We start from the raw sequence: 17,317 nt of genomic DNA, 5'->3' as shown, positions 1-17,317 counted from the left end.
AATGGAGTGAATTGAAGAATGATTGGTAGGAAGAATTTTTGGGCTTTGTTGTTAGAATTTCAATTTTGGTGTTGCCGCTCTTGTGGAGTTCATGTGACAAGAAGAAGAAACCCTAGGTAGAGGAGGAAGGAGAGGGGTGCAAAGGGTATTTTTTAGAAAAACTTGAAAATGAGGTGTAGTACCGAATGTTATGTTTTTAATTGGGGTGTAGTAAAATTGATGTGCACTTAGTTATTTTTGGGGTGCAAATAGTGTTAATCTACAAATAATCTATGTGAAATTATGGGTACTACATGATTCATATGAAATTGTGTGTATTCGTGTTAGTATTTGAGATAGCTGGGACAAGAAAATACTCACGGTTGTTTTGGTCCTGACGGCCTTTAAAAAATTTTCAGGATGTACTTCACTTGTTTTTCCTTACAGGCAGATGAGAATGTGACCATATTAATAATTTTTCTTAATTTTTTTTTTGTTAGGGATCCTTTTTCTTAGTTTACACTTTATGATAAAATAAGTGATAATACTCTTCCATTACACCTATTGTCCACAACAAGCATACATTAAAAAAAAATAATAATAACAGAAAAAATTGTCCACAAGTATCTGGCAATGTTTGCGGTGGCTCAGTCTCAGACGTGCCATGCCACACACAACATGTTCTAGATTTGTCTTTTTCTTTTTTTGAATGGAGCACTTAATTTCAAGTTGGACCCTTTATTGAAATTTAATGAAACGAATCTCGAATATAGAAAATTTGTAAAAATAAAGTAGAGAAAGAAAACATAAGATTTAACGAAGTTCGACACAATTTGTTTACATTATCGGATGAAAAACATCGAAGAATTTCACTAATATGAAAAATATTACTAGATGAGCTTTTGAACTCAAAAACCAACCAACAAATCTCTATCAAGGACTCTCTCTCACCAACACTAATTTTTTCTTTTCTTTTACTCTCGGCACTGCTACACCGGCACTGCCTTTTCTGTTTACTCTCTGCTTTTCAACTCGTGCGGCACTCTGCCATTTAAAGGAAAAAAACAACTTATTCTCCACCTATTACAAGGAAAGAGAAACCAAACAGAAGACAAAGAGATCACGACTTCAACACAAAGTTGAAGACGACTTTGTGTTGTAATTTTCTTCATGTGGGCCCACTTATCTTGTCCTTTTAAGGAGATATTTTGAGTTGCATCCAAATTTTGATGAAATTCTAACACTCTTTTTGCTTGTTGATGATATATACGTATTTACCTTATTCAAGTTTTTCTCTTGCATATGCAAACCAATTTATTGAAACTTTGGCTGTTAGAGAGATGATTTAATTTAAAACGTAATTCTCAGTGTCATTGCTTGAAGAAAGACACTTGGAAACAAATCACATATTACACTTAAACATTGAAGAGATATGTTCTTGGTCGTCAAAAACAGTCTCTAGCCATGAGAAACAGATCATTTTTCTTATGCACCGTAATGCCGGAAAGCACATCGGTGTCTATGTCTTCCTTCTTCATCCCAGCCGGCATTTCCCAGTTAAATTTGTAAAGAAGATTAGCAAGCGAAAGCTCCACAGTGGCGATTCCCATTGATAAACCAGGACAAATTCTTCTACCACCTCCAAATGGTATTAGCCCAAAATCTTGGCCTTTGAAGTCGATTGAACTGCCAACGAATCTCTCAGGGTAAAACTCTTCTGGGTTTTCCCAAACTTCAGGATCCCTTCCAATTGCCCATGCATTCAGAAAAACCAACGTTTTTGCTGGTACTTCATACCCATCTAGATTACACTTTCCAATTGATTCTCTGGGGATGAGTAGTGGAACTATTGACTGAATTCTCATGATCTCTTTCACCACTGCTTTAAGATATGGGAGTCGTTGAAGATCATCTTCGTTGACAAAATCTTTCTTTCCTAATAAGTTTCTGATTTCTTCTTGTGCCTTCTTCATAGTTCTCGGATTCTTCATCAGGAAGGTCATGGCCCAAACCACTGTGGCTGCGCTCGTGTCTGTTCCCGCAACAAATACGTTCTACAAGATTATAAACATAACTAACAGATTAATCGAACTAGAAGTTGAGTATCCAAAGAATAAAAAATGACTGAAGTAATCGAAAAGGGAAAAAAAGAAGAGATATTTAATCGAAGATATATAGAGATCACCATGAGCACTGCTTTGATGTGATCTAAAGTGACATCGACCTTGAATGATTGCTCCTTCCATTGTTGAAGTAGGACATCAAGAATGTCGTATTGTTCAGGTTTTGGCCTCCTTGGATCAAGGTGCTCCTGTATGATTTCATTGTAGAATTTATCGAATTCTACGAAACTTTTATTGAGACGAGAGAGTTGTCCAGTGAGCCTATCGAGCCAGCTCATGAAAGGAAAACAATCTGAGAAAAAGTTAGTTACAAACAAGGCTTGAACTTCATTCAGTAGACTTTGAAATCTACTTCTTTCAACTCCTTCATCCTCATATCTCTTGCCCAAAGCAATTCTACAGATTATATGATTTGCAAGAGACATCAATGCTTCAGTCAAATTAACAGGCTTGGAAGCATTAACTGATTTCGATATCTTTCCAAGCATGAGAGACACTTCATATTCTCGAATGGGACGATAAGTTTGCACTCTAATAGAGCTAAAGAGATGAACAACACAAATCTTCCTCATCTCCCTCCAGTAAGCACCATATGGTGCAAAAGCCAAGTCTACTCCATTGTAGGACAAAGTTTGCTGGCCACGTAATGTCGGCCTACTACAAAATACAAGATCGTGAGTTTGGAGTACCTCCTTAGCCATCTTGGCAGATGAGATTACAATTGCTGGCTTAAAACCAAACCTCATGGACATAAGAGGACCATATTGTTTGGAGAGTTGCCATAGATAACGAGGAAGGTTTGAGTTATCAAGCTGGTGTAGGTTACCAATTAAGGGAAGTCCTTTGGGACCGGGAGGGAGACGAACGTTCTTCACGGATTTGTGTTTTTGAAGGAAGAAGAAGAGGATTATAGGGAGAGCTACAATGAAGATTAGCACAGGCACCATTTTTCTCTAATGGAGGAACCGCTGTGTGTAGCAGTGTTTCTCAACGATGTACTCCTTAAAAAGACTTAAACAAGACGTGTAAATTTGAGAACCAATCTCTCTTGGTATATTAGCAAGGCTATTCAAGATTAGCATGCCTAAGATTTTTTGCTTAAGTCGCTGTATTAATGTCATACACATATGCATGACTCATGGCATGAGGAAAAGACAGAGAACTTGAGTCTGGAGTGATGTCTGATCTTTGATATTTTTGATACAACTGTTGGCACTATGAACCTAAGATTTCAGACATTGAAAAGTTTCACTTAATGTTTTTGTCACATACACGATTCAATTCCCCATCACTCTAGCTGTCTAGCACCCTACCTGTGGTGGAGGTAATTTGACGATAAGTTTATCCATTTTTGGCTTTTATCCATTTTTGTCCACCTTAGATTCTAATTTTTATCCACACTAGTATGTTTGGCCTAGTCTAACCCAACCTTTAACTTTGCCTTCTTCTCTCAACCCTTTCGTAGTAGTAGCACCATTCGCTTCTTCATTTTTTCCCTAAGGCATTCCCTCACGCTCACGCAAAAAGCAGTGAGTTGCTTATATATGTTTCGTGCTTAAATTTTTTCTATTCATTTACCGTTCTGAAAAACAAAAGTTGATCCGTCTTGCCCAATTTTTTCCAAAGGGTTTCTCTGATATAGAGTTTTTGACACTTTCAGATCAACTTGATACTTTTATTGATGTGTGTTCTAACGTTGATTTCTCATAACTGAAAGGAATTAGTGATCTTGCTCAATAAATGATCGATACTAAAGACATAATGTATACGCATTGGTTTATAGTTTAGTTGTGTATATTGAGAAAGATGTTTTTGATACTATTCCAAATGAGGTTATTATGAAACGATTTCAAAATATGAAAAATTGTCAAGGACATTTGTAAATTGACTTCTAATTATTATTTATCGTTATTATATGATTTTAGTGTTATTTTTCGTACTTTCGAACGTATAAATAACCCAAAAAAAAGCAGCTTATTTTACATCCTTTGCTTAATTTTTGCACTTTCTTATAATTGTTGTTGTCATTCATTATGAAACTTCTTTTCATCCGATAGTTATCATTTTGGATGGTTGTTAAGTGTGTTGGATATTGGTGCATGTTGATGGGCCTACTTTGGGCACAATTAAATGTTTGGATGGGTCCTAGTTTGAATACGTACATCTCTAAGTGTAGATGAGCGTATTACAATAACATTGCAAAAACTAATATTGGGTGAATGAGAAATTGATCCCAAAAGTGTCCACATGGAATGATATAAGTTGATGTATATATAGGTGTGTATCCAATCCCATATTGGAAAGTTCACACTCAAAATTGAGTTTATAAGGCTCTCTGTTGGGAGTATCAACTTGGGCCCCAAGGACATCTAAGTTAGTTTTGTGGGAGAAAGTCTTACATGGACTAAGGCTTGGTTGGACTAAAAACATACCCAGCATTAGGAGTGTACACCAGGGTTCATAACCCAGACAGACCTAGCAATCTAGGCAGACCCAAAAACATTTTTATCGGTTGAGTTGTTATTTCATGATTTTTGGGTTATCAGTCGAGTTGTTAATATAACTCGACCCAGAATGACCTAGCAATCTAGGCAGACCCAAAAACATTTTTATCGGTTGAGTTGTTATTTCATGATTTTTGGGTTATCAGTCGAGTTGTTAATATAACTCGACCCAGAATTTAATGGACTTCTTTGTACTTTTAAAGAGGTTGCCGATTACTTTCTTTTTTTAATATTTTCGATGTGGGATACGGGAGAAAAGAGTATGACATGGCAGACCTCCCTGCAAGTGATGTGGACTAAACAAGGGGTGTTTGAAAATTGTTGCTTTTATGCAATTGTTGTCATAAGACCAAGAAAAAGTTAAATATTGACATGATTGAGGCTTGAAATTTGAAAGTGAATTTTAGTCAAATTTTTATAACCACTCACATGAATGGATACGGGAGAAAAGAGTATGACATGGCAGACCTCCCTGCAAGTGATGTGGACTAAACAAGGGGTGTTTGAAAATTGTTGCTTTTATGCAATTGTTGTCATAAGACCAAGAAAAAGTTAAATATTGACATGATTGAGGCTTGAAATTTGAAAGTGAATTTTAGTCAAATTTTTATAACCACTCACATGAATGAAAGGCGAAGTGTGTAGACCCTTAGGGCATCTCCAACACTGGGATGCAAAATGGGGATGCATAAGTGTACTTTGCATATTTGAATAGTTATATGCATATTCATATGCATACTTTAATGAAATTTCATTCCAACAATAAGTATGTAAAATGGGTTTCCATTTAATTTATCACATTTTTTTATTTTTTTAATAATTCTATAAATGTGTAGCCTCTCACTCATCACTTTGTGTAAAATCTTTCAAAAACATCAACATGGATCACCCAAATGCTAGTTCTGAGATTTTGAGAGAATTCATTGCTTTCGACTCTGATTCTGAAGATGAGTTGGAACAACTTTTTAATGCCCGAGAGAATGACGATCAACAAGCTAATGGGAGGAGACGAACTGGCCACCGTGGTTCCGTTCCCGGCCATAGAATTATTCAACGCAATCACAATGACGGTCACTCCAGATTGTGGAATGACTATTTCAAACCAGATCCTGTTTACCATGAAGGTCTATTCAGGAGAAGATTTCGAATGAGTCGAAATCTTTTTCTCCACATTGCAAATGCTGTGGTCGCGAATGATACATATTTTACCCAGAGACGAAATGCAGTTGGAGTTTTAGGGCTATCTGCTCTTCAAAAGATCACCGCAGCGCTTAGGATCCTGGCATACGGGAGTCCAGCAGATACTTTGGACGAGTACATACAGATCGGCGAGAGTACTGCAATTGCAAGTTTAAGAAGGTTTGTCAAAGGAGTTGTTACAGTATTCAGAGAAAGGTACCTGAGGGCACTGTTGGGTCTAAATTAACCTTACTAGAAAGTGTACTAGTCGGCGACTACAGCACAATGATAAGCAAGGGTCGAATCCACAGGGACGGTGTTATATCTAATCCAAATTTATACTTGTATTTACGTATGGACAATGCAAACAAAAGTAAAATTCAACTCAAGATTGTTTGGGTTGGTAATTAAACTAAGACAAGTAAAGAACAAAGTATTTTTGGTATTTTCTTACAATAGGGATGCAACTAATGCAAATGAGATGAACACCAAGGCTTTGGAATCCCCCTTGGGAAATAACTTGCAATGACACAAATTCACACACACATTTGCTAATTCGGGCATAACGAATCCGTACCTAAGTCGGTTTTAGCGCACCTAAGCCAAATCTCCCTAAAATCGATTACTAGCCATCTTATTGGTCTAGGTCGGATATTCCTAAATACATTCTAGCCATCTTATTGGTCTAAACATGCATAGGAATTCATGGAGTTCTATGAAGATTAGGATTCATACAAATTGTCACCTAATTAAAGGGAGACACATTTATAATCAAGTGTTTCAAGAAGCATAATCTACTTGACATATTATTGTCTAAGCAAATTCTCCAAACAATTTCATCCAAAAACCTAAAGTGTTGGCCAAACACCACAAGCATAAAGAAATTGCAATCAAACATAGAAACACAAGATTTATACCCAAATCAACTCATATGTATGTAAATCAAGTCATAAACAAAGTCATCAAACCCAAGGCTTCAACCTAGCCTTGGCACAAGTGATTTAGTTACACATAATGAGAGAAAAACACAAGAGAATAGATGAGAAAGGCATGAATAAACCCAATGAGTTGAGTAGATCCAAGTGGAGTTGAAGAATCTCTCCTCCTAGCTCCAAGAATCACCTTCCCCCTCTGTTTTCGCTCTCCAGAAATCTGTTCTAGGTCAAAAAACTCCCGTAGCTCGGACAAATCGCGACTTAAAACACCTCAGAAAATTGCTTTTCACGCCTAGGCGCGTTGTTTTCACGCCTAGGCACACGCCTAGGCGTGATCCTAGGCGTGCACAACTTAAAATTCAAGTCCAACTCTCTGGACTGGGCGTGCAGGAGTGATCCTGGGCGTGCACAATTTGTGCGCCTAGGCGCGCCACGCCTAGGCGCGTTACCCCTAGATACATGATTCAAATGACCATAACTTCTCCATATGACCTCCGATTTGCATGATTTTAGATTCTACGGAAAGCTTGAGATGTCTAGTTTCCAATGCCTTTTGTTGCGCTCAATTCCAATAACTTTACAAAAAGTTATGACTATTTGAACACACGAAGGTCGGTGGACATTTTCTTCAATTCAGCCCTTTTTCCGTCGCTTTTCATCCAAACCGCAATCAACCTATCAAAATACAAATCAACACATAAATACACTCATTATTTATCAAAAGAAAGCTTAAGAGGGGGATATTTCTACCAAAAATAATAGGTATTATCATACCTATCAGGCACCCGATCAAAACGACGTTCATCGTTTATTAGCACAAAATGAGGAACGTGGTTTTCCTGGTATGCTTGGAAGTATTGATTGCATGCACTGGCAATGGAGGAATTGCCCAACCGCTTGGCAAGGGATGTACACCGGACATTGTCGTTCGCCGACCATTATTTTGGAAGCTGTGGCATCGCGTGATCTGTGGATTTGGCATGCATTTTTTGGAATGCCAGGGTCTCTAAATGATATCAATGTGCTACAAAGATCTCCTGTATTTGGCGCACTAGCTAATGGTCGTGCGCCCGAAGCAAATTACACGATTAATGGTCATCAATACAATATGGGATATTATCTCGCAGATGGCATATATCCTCGTTGGTCTACATTTGTGAAAACAATTCCATGCCCACAATGCCCAAAACGGAAACACTTTGCCAAAATGCAAGAAGCTACTCGGAAGGATGTAGAGCGTGCTTTTGGGGTCTTACAAGCTCGTTTTGCCATAACACGTGGATCTGCAAGATTTTGGGACGTCGATACGCTTGACGATATTATGACAGCTTGCATAATATTACATAATATGATCGTTGAGGAAAACGGGGGCTCTGACCACATAGACTTCGATGGACTCACAACTCCACCAACAATGTCACATACTCAAACTGCTGAGTTTCGAAGTTTCATCCAAACACATCGTCAAATTAGAGATTCTTCAACCCATTCCCAGTTGCAAGATGACCTTGTAGAGCAGTTATGGGCTCGCTTAGGGTCATCCGATTGAGTCCACTATAAGTCACAGTTTGTAGGTAGATCTGAAAAAACCCTCACGAGACTAAAACTCGTCCACTAAGGTTTCCTTAGGGGTTCAAAGGCTTGTTGCATGTGCTAAATGCAACCGCGATTCCTGCGTCAGTGAGTTAGGTTATATCTTGAAAGTAATGTTTATTTTGGTTTTATGCGTGTCCATGCATGATAATAAATGTTACTTTGTTTCCTTCAGCTCAATCACTATCCAATTAGAAATCCACAACATGTAGCTCAAACGTAGTGCCAAAACACAGGAGATTAAAGAAAGTTTAGACAATCATTTAACAATCTCGGATGGAATTTGTGACTCCAATTGATCAATATTATGATCATCGTTTAATTCATCGCTCATGAGCAACGATGCATATGAATTGTACATGGAATCCATATCTACAACTAGTCAAGAAAACATTAGTAATTAAATAAAGTAGGACCAGAACATAGCACTTGCACTTGCACTTGATGAGAATAAACACAAAAGGGAACATAAACTTGAAAAAGCGATATCATTTAAAGCTTCATCTTCTACAAAGAGCTCGCCCCAAATGACCTTGCAGATTAGAGGAGCCCCAAATTCCTATGAAAGAACACCTTCATATACATGCAAAAAATCACCCAATTCATACCAATTTAGAGATAAATACCCAGTTTCAGATTTCAATTTGGCCCCAAAATAATACCCAAACTCACCCCAAAATCTCAATTATATCTTCATATGCAGACATATAGACAACGGTTGAAGACTGAGTGATGAAGAATGGTACCTATCAACGTTGGAAGAGGTAATTGAGGAGAGGAGGATGATTGCGGCAAAGTTCGGAATAATTGCGACGAAGGTTGAATGGTTGCGATGAAGTTGGGATGATTGCAGCAATCTCGTCTCTGCTTTTATGGTGGATTCGGATGATTTGGCAGAGGTTTCTCGTCACTGTTCAAAGTCGTTGAACGACTTTCTCCCTCCCGCGTCCTTTTGCGTCTCCTTTCTCTCTCCTCTCTGAGATCGCAAATTTGGGAATCCAAATTGAGGTCGCATATTTTCGACTTCATATACGAACGCTGTTGGCTTCACAAAAAGTACGAAACGGGTATGTAAATCAACGGTTATGGATATGCATACCTGTTTGCATACCAACGTTGGAGATGCCCTTAGTACAATAAAGCTACCAGAACCAGTATCCTACACCGGAAAAATAAAAAAAAAAACAAAGGGAAACATGTTTTAAAAAACAATGACCCATTACAACAAAACATTAATTCAAAATGACTTATACACCCACGTTATTGGGTTAAATATAGCCTGAATCCGATAGCCAGATAAGCTAGTGATTTGAAACCGATAACCCAGAGTTCTTTAACAGGATAATCAGGTGGGGTCATACACCTTTTAAAAATTATCAGGCCGAGTCAAACCCAAACCAATAATCAAGGACCCGGCCCGATGTACACCCGTACCCGCCTTGTCGGGTTGGGGTGGGGCTTGGCCCACTTAAATTTTAGTCCATGTTTCACTTTGATTTTGACTAACTTATGCTGTATCAATGGCCAAAGTCTGCTCCATGTTTTTTTGCATAATATCAGGTCAAGTTAGTAGGCAATTAACTGAGACCTATTCTCCAGCAAAATCATAAATCAGCTTTCTCACTTTGTTTTATGGGATGCTATCCAGGTCATTTGCATATATTTTCCAGTCTGCTCCATATTTTCCGCTTACACTAAGAATGACGGCGATCAAGTTCACCATCTCATCTAACGATATGTTGTTACCATAATATACTCAAGCTTGTATTAGATGGTTTTTCTATTTTGATGTATGTTAGTCTCTGTAACGAAGTTATTGAAGCTTAAAAAAATTTGGAAATTTGTTTTTTCTCAACTAGAATCAGACATAATCAAATACATAGTGCCTGTTTGATAAGGCAGATCAGCCAGTGACAGCGCAAACCAAACGGAGGAGTTCGACTCGCGGATCCCTCTGTAATGCACTTTCCTTTTTTTTTCCTTTTTTCATGAGTATCCTATTTTGTAATCATGTTAACTATTTAAAAATAATATTTTTTTTAATCGAACTTTGACACACATATGTTTAATTCAATCGCTAGTAAACAAAGAGCTTTCATAGTTTTCGAGGCGTTGAAATGTTCAGCCATGGATCTCAACATTTCAATAACTCCCACGGTAAAATACAATAATTAAGATATAAAATTATTAAGATTAAGATAATAAAATTAAAATAAAATAATTAAAATATATAATATGCTATTGTCAACAATTTTTTATATTATCATTATACTTAACAACTATACAAATTAAGTCATTTTATTAAAAATCATTAATATTTTCTATTATTTTATTCAAAAACATGGGTCCCATTTTTATTAATTAAAATATTTATTTAACAACTCTTCATGAGCTAGGCTAGTTTCAGCTTTTGATTCGTCAAATACTTTACAACATATTTCACAACTTTAAACTTAATTTTTTTTCTCATAACTTTTTCATTATTATTGAAAATCAATCAAACCGCTTGTTAAAGTAGATGGCTAATGTTTGCAGCGACTCAGTCTCGGACGTGCACGCAACAAAACAAATGTTCTAGATTTTTTTTCTTTTCTAAATGGAACACTTTCAAGTTGGTCCCCTTCTGCTTGTTCACAATATATACGTATTTACTTTATCCTAGTTTTTCTCTTGCATATGCAAGCCAATTTATTGAAACTTTGGCTGTTGTTACATAGATGATTTAATTTAAAACGTAACTCTTAGCATTATTGCTTGAAAAAAGGCGGTTGCCCTGCCTACTTGGCGAGGCAGATATGCGAGCGGATCTGTTAGCGAAGTCGCAAACTCCCAAATATGGGAGTCATGCCAGCGGTTTCGCTGGCAAAAGAGAAGCTCCGGGTGTGAACCCTCAGCGGCTACCGCTTCATTTTTTAACAAATTGACGTGGGTCCCACCCTTTAATCATTACAATATTTATCTATCATTTATTTTTTATTAAAAAAGGATGGGACCCACTATTATATTACTATTCTTTTTACGTAACATTTTTATATTAACATTTTTTAATAATTTAACTTATTATTATACTTATCATTTTTTTAATAATTGTACTTAAAAAATAATTTATATTTTGTTAACAAATCATTTTATTAATATTTTAAGATAATCATTTTAATTTTGATATAAAAATATTTAATAATTTATACTAAAAAATTAATTTTAATAAAAATTAAATCTAATATAAAAATCATAAAATCTAACATTATAATACTCTAACTCAATAATTTTTCATTAACTTCAACTTTTAATTCGTCAAACACCTAATAACATATTACACATCTTTAAGCACAACTTTTCTTTTCACAATTTTTCCGTTAATATTAAAAATTAATCCAACCGCTCCCCAAACAAATCTGCCATGTGTTTCGAGCAGCGGAATTGGAAGTGATTCCACTGCACCAAGCGGTGCTGGCTCAGCTGGCATATGTAGGCGTGTAAAAGTGTGTGTGTATATATATATATATTTTTTTTTTTCCCCTTTCCCCTTTCAAAATGTCTAATAGCAAGCTGCAAGATAAGCAAATGTTTAACAGCAAGATAACCATCTGGGCTATAGTGCCGACCCCGCCATCCAAATCAATATAGCGAGTACAAAAGAAAATCAATATCGCTAGAAGTCCAAACTTTAGGCAACCAGTCTATTCTTATCATATTTATACAGGTAACTGATGCATAAACACCTTTTCCCAGTTCTTTCAAGCGGTAGAAAACAGAAAAGAATACAAAATATTTTACAGCATTGAAGACATAACATTTCATGATACACAAACTATTTACTAAATCACATCTTACACTCATAAACATTGAAGAGATATGTTCTTGGTCATCAAAAACAGTCTCTAGCCATGAGAAACAGATCATTTTTGTTATGCATCGTAATGCTGGAAAGCACATCGGTGTCTATGTCTTCCTTCTTCATCCCAGCCGGCATTTCCCAGTTAAATTTGTAAAGAAGATTAGCAAGCGAAAGCTCCACAGTGGCGATTCCCATTGATAAACCAGGACAAATTCTTCTACCACCTCCAAATGGTATTAGCCCAAAATCTTGGCCTTTGAAGTCGATTGAACTGCCAATGAATCTCTCAGGGTAAAACTCTTCTGGGTTTTCCCAAACTTCAGGATCCCTTCCAATTGCCCATGCATTCAGAAAAACCAACGTTTTTGCTGGTATTTCATACCCATCTAGATTACACTTTCCAATTGATTCTCTGGGGACGAGTAGTGGAGCTATTGACTGAATTCTCATGATCTCTTTCACCACTGCTTTAAGATATGGGAGTCGTTGAAGATCATCTTCATTGACAAAATCTCTCTCCTAATAAGTTTCTGATTTCTTCTTGTGCCTTCTTCATAGTTCTCGGATTCTTCATCAGGAAGGTCATGGCCCAAACCACTGCAGCTGCGCTAGTGTCTGTTCCCGCAACAAATACGTTCTACATGATTATAAACATAACTAACAGATTAATCGAACTACAAGTTGAGTATCAAAAGAATAAAAAATGACTGAAGTAATCGAAAAGGGGAAAAAAAAAAAGAGATATTTAATTGAAGATAGAGATCACCATGAGCACTGCTTTGATGTGATCTAAAGTGACATCGACTTTGAATGATTGATCTTTCCATTGTTGAAGTAGGACATCAAGAATGTCGTCTTGTTCAGGTTTTGGCCTCTTTGGATCAAGGTGATCCTGTATGATTTCATTGTAGAATTGATCGAATTGTACGAAACTTTTATGGAGACGAGAGAGTTGTCCAGTGAGCCTATCAAGCCAGCTCATGAAAGGAAAATAATCTGAGAAAAAGTTAGTTACAAACAAGGCTTGAACTTCATTGAGTAGACTTTGAAATCTACTTCTTTCAACTCCTTCATCCTCGTATCTCTTACCCAAAGCAATTCTACAGATTATATGATTTGCAAGAGACATCAATGCTTCAGTCAAATTAACAGGCTTGGAAGCATCAACTGATTTCAATATCTTTCCAAGCAAGAGAGACACCTCATATTCTCGAATGGGACGATAAGTTTGCACTCGAATAGAGCTAAAGAGATGAACAACACAAATCTTCCTCATCTCCCTCCAATAAGCACCATATGGTGCAAAAGCCAAGTCTACTCCATTGTAGGACAAAGTTTGCTGGCCACGTAATGCAGGCCTACTACAAAATACAAGATCGTGAGTTTGGAGTACCTCCTTAGCCATCTTGGCAGATGAGATAACAATTGTTGGCCTAAAGCCAAACCTCATGAACATAAGGGGACCATATTGTTTGGCGAGTTGCCATAGATAATGAGGAAGGTTTGAGTTATCAAGCTGGTGTAGGTTACCAATTAAGGGAAGTCCTTTGGGACCGGGAGGGAGACAAATGTTCTTCACGGATTTGTGTTTTTGAAGGAAGAAGAAGAGGATTATAGGGAGAGCTACAATGAAGATTAGCACAGGCACCATTTTTCTCTATGGAGGAACCAGTGTGTGCAGTAGTGTGTCTCAACTTCTTAAAAAGACTTATACAAGAAAGTGACTACTGTCTTCATAATTAACTAAGTAAAGATGTGTATATTTGTGAACCAATCTCTCTTAGTATATTAGCAAAGACTATTCAAGATTAGCATGATATAACATAAAGACAACATTGCAATAAAGCGAATTGATGGTCTTTCTTGCTTAAGTCACAGTATTAATGTCATATACATATGCATGACTCATGGCATGAGGAAAAGACATAGAACTTGAGTCTGGAGTGATGTCTGATCTTTGACATTTTGGATACAACTGTAAGTACTATGAACCTAACATTTCAGACATTGAAAAGTTCACTTAATGTTTTTGTCACATACACGATTCAGTTCTCCATCACTCTAGCTGTCTAACACCCTACACCTTATTCTCCCTGCATTGTAAACAGTCCCATAGAAGATGATCACAAAATTCCAGCAGTTATAGTAAAACTAAATTTTCACTCCATTTTATTACACACATCTTGCACTGCATATTTTTTTATCAGATGTTAGTTTCCATACAGTTTCATCCCGTCCCCAACACCTGCAAACGCTCCTGCTAAGAATAGCCTAAATAAACTACTTCTCCACATAAGGTTAGGTTCCGGTGCCATAACTAGCCAGCCCAATGGTAGAGTTGCAGGAGATACAACCTAGAGGTCATAGGTTCATACATGCATACATATTGTTTGTCCTCGACCTTGCCCACTGCAGGAGCATTGTGCACGGAAGTTGTTACCTTTTATAGGCGAATATGTGATCTAATGGTAGAGTTACTAGCATGCAACCTAGAGGTCACAACTTTAATTCCTGGATACATGCTCTTCACATATTATTTGGGGAAGGTCTGTGTACATCCTGTCTGTCCCCGAACCCGCCCATTGTGGGAGCCTTGTGCATTGCCTACGTAACTTCCTAGCTTGGGAATATCTGTTTTATTGCTACACCCTTTTTTTTTAGTAGAAAAAAATTTATTCAAGCACTGAAAGGGCGCAACCCACAACTACAACAAGGACGAGCAATTAATAAGATCAAAAACATTTCTAGGGAAAGACAGACTCCATAACTTAAGGCAATCAAACCAGTTAACAATAAAAAAGTCTAGGGAGGAATCCTTTCTTTTGAAAATTCTGTTGCTACATCTTTTAAGTATCAAGAGTCTTTTATTTTTATTATTTTGCCATTTTTGTTTCCAATTGATCACCATCTACCAGTTCTCCACATTGTCACAATAATTGCATCATTTTGCCTATCTAATCATGTTAACAAAAACAGAGCAGGCATTGAAAAATCCCACATGTCACAACAATTGCATCATTTTGCCTATCTAATGATTTTAACAAAAACAGAGCAGAAATCGAAAAGGCATAGAATAATAGATGTAAATAGATACTCCTCCACCAATCATACCTGTTGAGAGCAGAAACAGGGCAAGAGAAAAACTCTAGTCACTGTGTCTGTGTTCTAAGATGGCTTTTAATTCCTCAATTGTGTGTGGCCGTTCATCCCCCAATCATCTGCAATGCTCTAACTTCCGTCTTTTCGCTGAAAACCAGGTTAATGATCAATACACACTAAGAAATTAAAATATCTGAACTATCAAGTATAGGAAAGTGTAATATAATCTCTCGCAAGAACAACTCACCATTCAATTCTCTCTGAGAAGATACCGACATTCCTTGGTTTCTTACTGACTTCATGTGAAAGTTTGATGATCAAGGTTTTCAGCGGTTCAGCTTGATGTCGCCCATTATGAAGCCCTAAGCCCCTAACTAGTATGAAGTTTAGAGAGTTTAAAAGGCTTTAAGGGGCTACAGAAAGCCCGATCCATACCAGGTCCAGATTGCCATTGACGGCTCAAGACTGATGTAGCCCATTATAATTATAGCCCTAACTAATAAGAAATCGAAAAGACTCAAAAACCTCAATTTTACAGGACATTTGGTTGTCATTTAGAAGTTGGAATGAACGTGGGATGAGGGTGAACTCTTTAAACTCTCTATTTTCATTTGTGAAAAATAGTCAGACTCATCACTCACTAAAATAGTGAGACGAGGAAGAATGATTTTTAATATATAAAAGATTATTATACCTTTATTTTCAATTAAAATTTTCACACTCATATTCATTTTTTATTTTCTACCAAACATGATCATGTCAGTGTTACACTCATCTCATACTCACTTTACACTTACCTCACACTTACTTCGTACTCATTCAATTATAAATCAAATGTCCCGTTATTTCTTAATTGCATAATTTATTTTGTGATTAATGTTGTAGTTGCATCATGATTATGTGTTTTTTAGTTGGAGGAGTGCTTAAGTTCTCTTTATAGTTGCGACTCTTCAAGACTTTTTATTGTTCTTGGGTTGAGTGTGCGACTGTACTTATGAATACGGATGTCCATTCGATTTTCGGTTCGGTTTTTAACCGTAATCGAAATGTCCGAATTGATTCGGTTATGATATTTTGAAATTCATAACCGAACCATGTATGTTCGAATAACCAAACCAAAATAATCATATTTTTCGGATCGATTTTTGAAGAAATGAAAAAAATATATATAAATAAATCTCAAATAGAGTGAGAAAATAACCCATAATCGACTCTACCTTTATCTAAAAAAATTTGATAAAAATTCATGATAATTATAATAAATATATTATCTTATCACAATTAAAAAAAAAGTTTACAATACTGAGAGAAATAATAAATTTACAAATACTACTTAGCCTCCCATATCTCAATATGTAACTTTTATAAATATATATAAATATATTCTAATATATATTAATATTATTCGATTTTTTCGGTTATATCCGTAATCGTAATCGAAAAAATCGTAACCGTAAAATACCATTTTGTGCACTATGCACTGTTCCCCAACCGGTGCACCATTTTGTGCACAAGATGATGAGGATGATTATTTGTTTTTCTTTCTAAAATCATAATATATGCAATATACAAATTTTAACCATTCGATTTTAAGTTTATCTTAATATCTTGAAAAATCAGCTAGATTTGTGATCTAACTTATATTTGTTGCTATTTTTTTTAATGGATTTAGTTGTTTTTCGAATCAGTACACTCACCATGATAAATGCATATTAATTGGGTGTGTTTGAGAGGTATGTTTGCACCTTCCAAACGAATCACTTTTGGTTTGAATACACCGCGTTCAGATAAAAAAAGTGTTTGGACAAATGGTACGTCATGGTATCACCGTGGTGAGTTCAATTATATTTTTACAAAAAATATTAATTACTATCAATTATAAAAATCTAATTTTACTCATATTCTCATAATATTTTATTGAGGTGGCAAACATTTTTTGTTACCGCAACTCACCTCATTTCATCATAATTTCGAAACTCATGTCTTCTCTACAAGAGATCAAAACACAACACAATCCCAAACTCTCAAACATACCCATTATCAATTACTTTTCTAAAAAAATTTATG

At 36.3% G+C, this 17,317-nt stretch overlaps 4 protein-coding genes across 4 annotated transcripts; 1 reads left to right on the top strand and 3 right to left on the bottom strand.

Annotated features, from left to right (window-relative positions):
- Nucleotides 1-1,322: 1,322 nt before the first annotated feature.
- On the bottom strand, nt 1,323-3,102 carry LOC120011037 (cytochrome P450 83B1-like). The gene is made up of 2 exons (XM_038862054.1): nt 2,165-3,102; nt 1,323-2,033 (listed from the first exon to the last, which is right to left on the bottom strand). The coding sequence occupies exons 1-2, from the start codon at nt 3,047-3,049 to the stop codon at nt 1,425-1,427; spliced, it is 1,494 nt and encodes a 497-aa protein (XP_038717982.1). The 5' UTR covers nt 3,050-3,102; the 3' UTR covers nt 1,323-1,424.
- A 2,384-nt stretch (nt 3,103-5,486) lies between these two features.
- On the top strand, nt 5,487-8,269 carry LOC120010469. Its single transcript, XM_038861266.1, has 3 exons — nt 5,487-6,011; nt 7,502-7,562; nt 7,776-8,269. Exons 1-3 carry the CDS (start codon nt 5,487-5,489, stop codon nt 8,267-8,269), a joined length of 1,080 nt encoding a protein of 359 aa, XP_038717194.1.
- A 3,668-nt stretch (nt 8,270-11,937) lies between these two features.
- On the bottom strand, nt 11,938-12,681 carry LOC120011039 (cytochrome P450 71A1-like). Its single transcript, XM_038862056.1, has one exon. It carries the CDS (start codon nt 12,599-12,601, stop codon nt 12,182-12,184), a length of 420 nt encoding a protein of 139 aa, XP_038717984.1. The 5' UTR covers nt 12,602-12,681; the 3' UTR covers nt 11,938-12,181.
- On the bottom strand, nt 12,503-15,622 carry LOC120011038 (cytochrome P450 83B1-like). The gene is made up of 5 exons (XM_038862055.1): nt 15,498-15,622; nt 15,263-15,397; nt 12,918-14,244; nt 12,690-12,788; nt 12,503-12,636 (listed from the first exon to the last, which is right to left on the bottom strand). Exons 3-5 carry the CDS (start codon nt 13,800-13,802, stop codon nt 12,610-12,612), a joined length of 1,011 nt encoding a protein of 336 aa, XP_038717983.1. The 5' UTR covers nt 13,803-14,244; nt 15,263-15,397; nt 15,498-15,622; the 3' UTR covers nt 12,503-12,609.
- Nucleotides 15,623-17,317: the final 1,695 nt, after the last annotated feature.

The sequence above is a fragment of the Tripterygium wilfordii genome, chromosome 12, assembly GCF_013401445.1.
Source record: "Tripterygium wilfordii isolate XIE 37 chromosome 12, ASM1340144v1, whole genome shotgun sequence".
In the NCBI taxonomy this organism is placed as follows: Eukaryota; Viridiplantae; Streptophyta; class Magnoliopsida; order Celastrales; family Celastraceae; genus Tripterygium; species Tripterygium wilfordii.
Note: the sequence above shows the minus strand (reverse complement) of the source record. Positions and strands in the feature narration are given on the sequence as shown.

Bases quoted from the DNA above. Each gene is read 5' to 3' on its own strand.
- LOC120010469 (XM_038861266.1), top strand. From the start codon at position 5,487: ATGGATCACCCAAATGCTAGTTCTGAGATTTTGAGAGAATTCATTGCT. The intron at 6,012-7,501 runs GCACTGTTGGGT...CATACCTATCAG, and splicing joins TCAGAGAAAGGTACCTGAGG to GCACCCGATCAAAACGACGT. The intron at 7,563-7,775 runs GTATGCTTGGAA...TTGGCGCACTAG, and splicing joins TGAGGAACGTGGTTTTCCTG to CTAATGGTCGTGCGCCCGAA.
- LOC120011037 (XM_038862054.1), bottom strand. From the start codon at position 3,049: ATGGTGCCTGTGCTAATCTTCATTGTAGCTCTCCCTATAATCCTCTTC. The intron at 2,034-2,164 runs GTGATCTCTATA...ATAATCTTGTAG, and splicing joins ACATCAAAGCAGTGCTCATG to AACGTATTTGTTGCGGGAAC.
- LOC120011039 (XM_038862056.1), bottom strand. From the start codon at position 12,601: ATGAGAATTCAGTCAATAGCTCCACTACTCGTCCCCAGAGAATCAATT.
- LOC120011038 (XM_038862055.1), bottom strand. From the start codon at position 13,802: ATGGTGCCTGTGCTAATCTTCATTGTAGCTCTCCCTATAATCCTCTTC. The intron at 12,789-12,917 runs GTGATCTCTATC...ATAATCATGTAG, and splicing joins ACATCAAAGCAGTGCTCATG to AACGTATTTGTTGCGGGAAC. The intron at 12,637-12,689 runs GAAATCAGAAAC...ATGATCTTCAAC, and splicing joins CTATGAAGAAGGCACAAGAA to GACTCCCATATCTTAAAGCA.